The sequence below is a fragment of the Camelus dromedarius genome, chromosome 10, assembly GCF_036321535.1.
Source record: "Camelus dromedarius isolate mCamDro1 chromosome 10, mCamDro1.pat, whole genome shotgun sequence".
Lineage (NCBI taxonomy): Eukaryota > Metazoa > Chordata > Mammalia > Artiodactyla > Camelidae > Camelus > Camelus dromedarius.
Window position 1 is genome coordinate 51,205,178 of NC_087445.1, and position 9,066 is coordinate 51,214,243.

Below are 9,066 nucleotides of genomic sequence, written 5' to 3' on the forward strand. Positions count from 1 at the left end.
TCAGCTATCTAGCAAGAAGCTGCTGTATGACTTGGAATTCACTTAGGTTCACTTCACTCACACCGTACTTACAACTGCAGCTTAACTACCGTTAAGGTAACTTTTCACAATATTTTCTGATCTTATATCCTTTATCAAGAGAAAACAAAAAAGCACACACTAAGCAAGTCTGTGTGTAGCTTCTTCTCTAAAACATCGTAGTTTAAAAACAACTCAGGTGGTTATAAGATCTTCAGTTTGGTCCATTTCTTGCCATCAACTTGGCAACATGGCACAAACTGGAAGAAAATACTTAATAAGCAACTTTTTAAATCCTACAAGAAGCCTCCAGAAATTAAAATGTTCCTACATAATCAATCTGCCATTAACAAAACATTGTAACACTATTGTGAATTATACCCAACAAAACAAATGAAATCAAGCATATTAAGTTATGCATTTCACTTTAAAAAATTTAAACATACAGATTATAGAGTCAAAAATATTTTAATTTGTAGTTTTGAATAAGAAACACAGAAACAAGTTTACAGTTAAAACCTGGGAATTTTTTGGAAAATGCATAACCAGTTAGTAGTAGTATGCTGATTTCTTATCTGTCCAGTTTTGATAAAAGGCATTACTCAGAAAATGAAGAACCCACTAGTTCTCACCAATTTATGGGTTTCATCATGCTGTTTAGTGAGTTTCCACAGAAGGGAAATAATATTAAGGACTTGCTGCATGACCTGCAGAGGTTCTCGTTCTACACCGCTTCCCAAAGCAGCAGCTGGTTGTGGAGGCACAGCTTCAATCCAGCACTCAATCAGCAGTGGGATTATTATCTCAATAAATCCTTTCAAGTTTTCAGTAGATGACAGGCCTTCATCCATACTGCCTAGTCCTCCAACCAGGTACCTAATAGGGAAAGGAAAGAATGAAAAAAAAATTAATGATTAAAAAAATTACTCCTTGCTTAATTTAAATCTTAAATACAATGTACCAGTAAAATGAAGCACCATGAATTGATACATTACATTGATCAAGACGAGTAAGAAAAATTAAATTTTGAGATGACAAAGCCAAAAGACTATCAATTTTTATTTCTCATTAGGCTTTGCTAGAAATGAATAAATTAATATACTTTGAAATGACTCCTCCCATCAGTAAACAAAATCAAATTATGAGTAACTATATGAAAGACAACTGCATGTCTTCCCACCATTAGCCATCAATGGTCAGCAGTTATAATTCAATATAGGAAAACTGAGTGTGGACATAACTGAAATCCTTCTTACCGTAGCCTGAACTGTGAACTGACATTTGGCTGTGAACCCCCATTTTCATAAACCTGGATGTGTTGCTGGTCGTTGGCATGTTCCTTCCAGTTGATAAAAATGGAGTTGCTAGTGGCATGGGGATTTTCTTTTTGTTCCTGAAGTCCTTCACTTTCTCTCAACCTACTGGATCCATCTGCCAAGGCCTGAAGGAATTTACTGAGTCTCACTAAGACTTTCAGCCTCCACTGCTGAGAAGTGAGTCTCCGATTAGGATTTACAGAAAGTATCCAGGACTGGGATCTGTCTCTATTTACCAGTCCTTTGGACAGCTGCTGATGAGAAATAAGTTCTACAAAATTCTTAAGCAATATGCTGCTACGGCCAGTAATTAGAGCTGGGTACTGTTCCAGCAGAATGTCCAAAACTTTTAAAGAGTCCTCCTGAATTCCTTCAGTAATGTGAGTCATGGCACTAGAGAGATGGGCACTTACCAAAGGAAAAAATGGAGAAATTTGTTCAGCTCGTATTTTGGGGGCCAGGAATTGAAGAAGTTGAACTGCTGCTAATCGTACATTAGCATCTTTATCTGTAAACACAGCAGTCACTTCACTTAATATGTTTGAAAGGTGTGCATCAATTATAAATGGGTATTGAGACAAAAGGTCTTTAAGTCCAAGAAGAGCACTTTGTTTAACCCCAGCATTGTAGTGATGCATCTGTGACAGCAAATCCTATAAATAAAAATATAGGTTTTAGGTACATACATACATTACATCATTTTCAAATAAACATGTTAACTAAAACTATATTAATAAACTGACACACAAGTGGGATTGAAGGGTTGGGGGCTGCTTCCGAAAGTATTTTCTTAATGTGACTTTCAGAAAAATGTAGCTTTTGGTAAGATCAGAAACAGTTTTATCTTTATTAGCTTAATTAAAAGCATTACAGAACTTCTCACTTAGAATTTTCTTTTTGAAATTATCCTCTACACAGGATTAGGCACACTACCATTTAAAGTGACAGCAATCATCACCACTATTTAAAGACCTACTATATACCAAATATATGGTAGGTGCATTTATATACTTAATTTAAAAGGCTCTTTCTGCCTGTTCTAAATGGTCTTTCAGAGCGTGTGTATTTTATTCAGAGTATAACATTTGGCAATTTTATTTGTGGAAAAATTTACATAATCTGTAACGAAACCATAATTTCAAATACCTCTTTGATATTATCTAGCCTTCGAAGCTCAAAAAGCAAAACTAGAAAACGTACATCTTCACAAAGACTTGTTCACAAATGTTTATAACAGCATTATTCATAAGAGCCAAAAAGTGGAAACAACCAAATGCCTATCAACTGATGAGTGGGAAAATGTGACACCACCGTGCAGTGGAATACTTGCCAATACAAAGGAATGAGGTGCTGCTCTGATGCAAGCTGTAACATGGATGAGCCTCAACAACATGCTAAGTGTAAGAACAGTAACAAAAAACCACGTTTTGTATGATTCCATTCACATGAAATGTCCAGAATAAGTCTATACAGAAAGAGAGTAGATTAGTGGCTCTCTAGTGGGGGAAAGGAACGGGGAGTGACTTCTGATAAGTATAAGGTTTCTTTCTGAAGTGACAAAAATATTCCAAAATTAGACTGTTGTGATAGTAGCAACAACAATGTAAATATATTAAAAACCATTGAATCGTTCACTTGAAATGGTACATTTTATTATGTGTAAATCATATTTCAATAAAGTTGTTAAATTTTTAAGCAAAACTATTGCTCAAATTTCAATTAACTCCACACATTTATTTTGAACCTGCAATAAGCTATGTATATAATGGTTCAAAAGTAAGACCGGATCCTATTTTAATAAGTCATAAAAACAGCTGAAAGACCATCACATCAAAAATTTGACACATTCAAACATCAAAAAGTTAAATACAGAAATTATTTCCAGATGACATAAAAAATCATCAAATAAATACACAAGGAAGAAATCACTTCGACTTTATATGAGCAAGTCTTTCTGGAGGAAGTGGGAAAGCTGCAGTGGCAACATCAGGTTAGGGTAACAGATAAACTTCAAACTTCAGCCATTAATAAACCCTAAGAGTTAAAATAACTTTTCACAAAAACGTAACATTCTAGATGATTTCAAGGAAAATCCTATTTTATCAAAACAATATTTATGATTTACCTTTATGTTAAGTTTTCTATTATTTGTTGGAAGTGTTCCATCCTCCTTGAGTTGCTCAGGCAGATGTATAATCTTCGTTTTAAAATTTGTAACAGTAGCATTTTCTAACCTGGGCTTCTTTTTACCAACTTTTAGTTTTACTTTTTGAAAATCATCTTGGCGTTTTCTTTTTTTAGTCATTCTTGAGTGCTTTGATGAAAATAATTAATTTAAAAACAATGAATAAAGACAAAGGTAAATTATAATATATTTTCCAACATTTGCATTACTCTAACATTTATTTCAAAGATCATCAAGAATCAAGACCAAAAATAACCACACCAACAATATTCAACAGGAAACACCTTTATGAAATACAAAAAAAGATCAGTATAGTCAAGAGATATTGTAAAGGAGAGTCATTAACAATAAGGCAACAAGTCTTATCACTGGTTTGTCAAGGTTTTTTGGCCATGGAACCTTATGTCAAGCAATGTGCTACACAAGAAACTTTTGATAATTTTTTTTACAATCGTAGAGTGACAAGGAGGCAGCACAGAGTTGCTAGAGATATGTCTTGCACCTGCTGGGAAACTCCTGGTTCCTAGAAGCCCCTGAGAAACCTCTAGCAAAACAGTCTGAAAACCAACGTTATTATTTAATTCAGTCTGTAGCAGGAAAGTTTCATGAACCTAAGCTGGGTGCTTGAAAATGAGTAAGATTCAGATATGCAGCAAGGAGAGTTACTAAGCATTTCATAAGCAAGGAAAACAGAGTACAGATGAAGAGTAGGGGATAAGTCTGGTGTAGGCAAAAATGAAAGTTACCAGAATTTTGAACATCAGGAGAAGTTCAGGCTAGACATAAACAGGAAACGGTACCCAAAAAAAAGGAGAAAAGGCAGTAGAAAAAGAAATACTGCATAACAGAGGCATGAGGAACAAAGACCAGCCAGGCCACTATTATAATAAATAAACTCAGGTGTAATCCTGTCATCTTGCACTTCCCCAAATTCATCACATTCTTTCTCCTTACATCCAAATTACCCACTTATACACAAAATGTTTGACCTATGCATTCCCATGCCACTGAAGTCTTTATTTCTACCCTAGACTGTTAAAGTTTCCCCACCAGTATTCTTGTCTTGTCTCTAGGGTCTACTCCACCGCCCACTTGCTAGAGAATCACCAGAGGGCTCTTTCTAAACACAGATGTGACCAAGGCTCACGAACTTTCAGCTGCTCCTCTACGCCCTTACAATTAAAAACTGCTTGGCTTGACATTATCACATCCTTCCTAACTTTCTCTCCAGCTTCATCTTCCTTAGCCTCCTATACCTGGAACCAGTTCAGCCCTCCATAAAGCCCTTTCCATACACTGTAAAAATAATGAATTATGCCTTGAATAGTACATCCACTGGAGTGGATATCTCAGGAATAAATAAAACCTCTCCCGGTCTATCATAATTATCCTATGCCCAGCTTTTTTTTTTAAGTCACAATGGTACTCATGGAAATCAAAAAATTTGAGTAAAATGAAGGTTTGCATTATTGTGAGATTAATAAAATGACTGGTGCAGGACCAGACAGCTCAAGTTCCCAGAATCCAGAAGCCAATCACCTATGACATTATATCCAAATTCACATGATTGCAAGGCTTTACTACATTAGAGCCTCACGAGCTAGGGTCTGGCTACATAGGTTAAGAGCAGATTCAAGAGTCAGACTGAATTAACACAACATTGTAAACTGACTACACTTCGGTTAAAAAAAATACATATATACATATTTATCTGCATGACTGAAACATTATGCTGTACACCAGAAATTGACACAATATTGTAAACTGACTACATGTCAATTAAAAAAAAAGTCAGACTAACTAGGGTCTTTGTCCAGACTCTATCACTTTCTAGCTGTAGTTAACCACTGTGCCTCAGTTTTTATCTACAAAATGGGGCTAATAATAATGCTTACCTCATACAGTTGTTATAAGGTAGGATGAATGAGGGGCAAAAAAGCTCATATTTGTAAAACACTCAGAACTGTGCCTGGCACGCTATTAAATACATACTCTATAAGCACAAATATGTGTACTTTCTTAGTCTCAGGACAAGGACAGTATTTGATGCAGTATGCACAACAGCATTCAATTCTCACAAAACCGCGTGAGGAAGGTGGTACTAAAACCATCTTAAAGATGTGGCTCAGAAAGGTTTGTCAGTCCTTTATTAAGGAGCTGAAGAGGAATTCATACGCAAGACTGAGCTCTGCAAAACCAATTTCATACCGGAATTAAGATGAGAACTGGAAAGCAGCGGCAAAATGGCTTGTCTTATTTCATTTCTCCCAATCCCAAATTTTCATCCTACTCACACCTCTAGCTATTCTAGCCCCAAAAATGAGTAAAACCTAAAAACAAGGCCCTAATACTCACCTGTCCTCTTTTAATATAAAAAGTTTTCATTAATTAAGCAAGCACATTTAGTGAACTCTCTCTACAATTTTATTACTAGCTAATAGGAGAGATGAAAATAAATAGTACAAGACATTCAGAAAAACCGAATCAATTAACCCTCCACCCCCACCACACACACCTCTGTCCTATCTTTATCCACTAACTGGTGTCCAATATACGGTCTACTGCCAAGCTTATGCCATATCATCCATCACTTTGTATTAATTACTCTACTGTTCCCCTGTTAGGAAGAGACCTGATTACCCTTCCTTGACTTCAAAGGCTAGGTAAGATTATTTTTACGGTACACAGGAAGCATTTTTATACTACGAACTCTTTTAAAAGTTCTTCTAGCAACTTCTGTTATTCTCTCTTAAGGATTTTCCTAGTACAGCATATCAAATAGTCCGACTAAGCCACTTTTGCAGTAACTGGTATTGAACAGAAGGTAGGAACTGCAGCCCTAGGGGCTGAGCTCTCACATCACTGGACCAGGTGAGCCTCAAAAGTTTTAAAACTGAATTTCACATACTCCAACTGCAGGTCTTCCAAACTTAACAAAAAGCAGATTCTAGTGTACCAGGATTTCGACCGAACCGAATTTCAGCTAATTTATCTGCCACCTCATTACCCTTCCCAAATTTCCAAATTCTTTACCCCCGTCCAAAAAAGAATCAAGAAAGCACACTGCACTCGGCTTTCAGTAATTTCCTCTCCCACCTTTTACGCTCGTGAGCTCCTTAAACTATACCTAGGGGGCCACTCGGAAGCACTGGACTTCCCAGAAAACAAATACCCCAGACTGGGGCGACTCGAGATGGTCCGAATCTGCTCCGCACAGATCGCTTAACCCTCCACACCTGGACTGAGAGAGGGCCGCTTAGGAGACGACTGCTCACCTCCACCCCCAGACTTCGGTCCTGCATCCCAGAAGTGAGACCTCCGTGGGCTTTAAGAAACTAGCGCTCCTTCTCCTGTGGACGGCGGTCAGGACCACAGTCCAGGAAGCGGGGCCCAATCAATGCACACCGGCCTAAAAGTCCCCTAGACCCGAAACCGCGCGAGCCCGCCCAGTCACTTAAGGCGCTTCAAACGCCCGAGGGGCGCCCCGCCCCCGCACTGCCCCGCTCCACACCCAGGCCCGGCTCCGCGGGGACGCCCCGGCCGGCCCCCGGGGGGCGCAGACTGGCCCCAGCCCGCCCTGCCCGCCTGGGCCGCCTACCGGGGGGCAACGGCCCCGCGCGCCGTCCCGCGCTCCAGGAGGGCCCGGCCCGACGGGCGGCGGCCGCTCACCTGAGGGCCCGGCCGGGACCGGGGCGCGGCAGGCGGATAAAAACGTCCGAGGAGAGCCCACCGGGCGACGGCGTGAGCCACCGGCCTCAGCCTCTCGCTCCCGGAACGTGTTTTCAAATCGCCTCGTCTTCACGCGGCCGCGTCTCCTTCCGCCGCCCGGAAATCAGGGCCCCTCCCCCGCCGCGCTGCGTTCACGTGACCGCGGCCCGCAGCCGCGCGCAGCCGGGGAGGCGGGAACCGGAGCGGTAGGCCCCGCCCCCGGGAGGAGGGGGCCGCGCCGGAAGCCCCCCGCGCTCCGGGAAGCGCAGGGAGGAGAGCGCAGGATCCAAGGACAAAGCTTGGCCGTAAGTTTAGCCGTGAACTTCCCGGACTTGCCCTTTAGGGGCCGTCGCGCTGATTACAACAGAAAAGGTTAAGAGCATATCTTTTCTCCCCAGACTGGACCAGTGTTCTTCAGGCGTGGAGCCACATTCAAAGAAAAGTATAAGTTCAATTAAATTGAGAAAAAGTTTGGGACTGCAAGGACTACAGAATTCCTGGGAACTTTAACCTGGATGGAGCAATTAAGAATTAGCTAGAGAGGACAAAATACCCCTAGTAGCTGGAACCTGAAAGTTTTAGTTGAGGATTTTCCTTAATATTTCAGTTTCTCAGCACAAAGATTCTTGCTCCTGAAATTAAGTGGGCCCAGTGAAGTTAAGAGAGAAATTTAAATGCCTAAAAAGATGAGAAAGCAAAGAGAACGGGTCTTTGAAAGATAGCCTTGCCAAATACTGGAAGGTGGCATGGAGGAAAGAGCCCCAGATGTGGATTTTAGACCTTGATTCAACTTCGTCTCTAGAGTTGACCAGATTATAAAACTTGGGGAAGCCATCAAGGAATGAGCCTTAGTTTGCTGGGTAAGGATTCAGAGCAATGATTTCTAAGTTCGGAGGAGACCCAAGCACTGGGACTAAGATCATTCCTCTTATGTGATCAGAGACAAAGAAACAGAGCCAGATACCAACTTCTCCCCTCCCTGGCAGTACATCCATACAACCACGATCTGCTCTGAAGCCAACATAAACGTTTGGGAGTCATCAGTATTATATGGTATTAAAAGTTTTGAGTCTGAATCAAAAGAGGAAATGTTTATTGCCAGCCAGACATGTCCCCTGAACTCCAGGCTCATATCTGACAGCTTATTCAACATTTTCTTTCGACGTGGACTATATATCTCAAGATCAACGTATCCAAAATGAAACTCCTCATTTTTCCATCTGAAATCTACTCTTCCTACAGCTTCTTCATCTCAAATAGCAACTCCATCCTTCCAGTTACTGAAGTCAAAACCTTTGGAGTTTTGACCTGGCTTCTTTCCTTCTTTCATATCTCACATCAAAATCATCTGACGATTCTGCTGATTCTACCTTCAAATACATTCTGACTTCCACCACTTAACACACCTCCCTTGCTACCATCATGGTCCAAGCCATCTCATGATCACTGTAAAAAGCCTCTGAATAGGTCTCCCTGCTTCCATCACTGCAGTCTAGTGTCTTCCCCCTACAGTCTAATACCAGCAGAGCAATTGTGTGATTATTTAAAAATCTAAGTCAAATCAGGTCACTCTTTTTCTCAAACTCCCCCAACAGTTTCCTATTTCATTCGAGTAAAAGCCAGAGACCTTGATGCCCTTAAGTTTTGCCATATTCTGACACATTCCCTTAACCTGTGGGCACTCCTCCTACTACCCTCTCCTTTTTCACTCTGCTCCAGCCACCCTTGTTTTTGTCTGCAGCACCTTGGGCCTGGTGGTCACACAGCTCACTGAAGTGAGGCCTGGCTAAAGGAAGCAGCAGGTCGTCAGCAAGAGTCAACAGCAGCAGCCATGAGGGA

At 40.7% G+C, this 9,066-nt stretch overlaps 1 protein-coding gene across 3 annotated transcripts in view; it reads right to left on the reverse strand.

Moving 5' to 3' along the window:
• TEX10 (testis expressed 10) overlaps positions 1–7,359 on the reverse strand; it is a 43,490-nt gene extending 36,131 nt beyond the window's left edge. For 2 of the 3 annotated variants that reach the window (XM_031450107.2, XM_031450106.2), the window contains exons 1-4: positions 7,189–7,358; positions 3,460–3,648; positions 1,275–1,987; positions 651–894 (exon numbers count right to left, since the gene is read on the reverse strand). In XM_031450107.2, the coding sequence (XP_031305967.1) occupies positions 651–894; positions 1,275–1,987; positions 3,460–3,639 (1,137 nt within the window). In that variant the 5' untranslated portion in view covers positions 3,640–3,648; positions 7,189–7,358. Of the gene's footprint in view, positions 1–650; positions 895–1,274; positions 1,988–3,459; positions 3,649–7,188 lie in introns of all 3 variants that reach the window. The other variant, XR_010382765.1, reaches the window with a different exon arrangement.
• Positions 7,360–9,066: the final 1,707 nt, after the last annotated feature.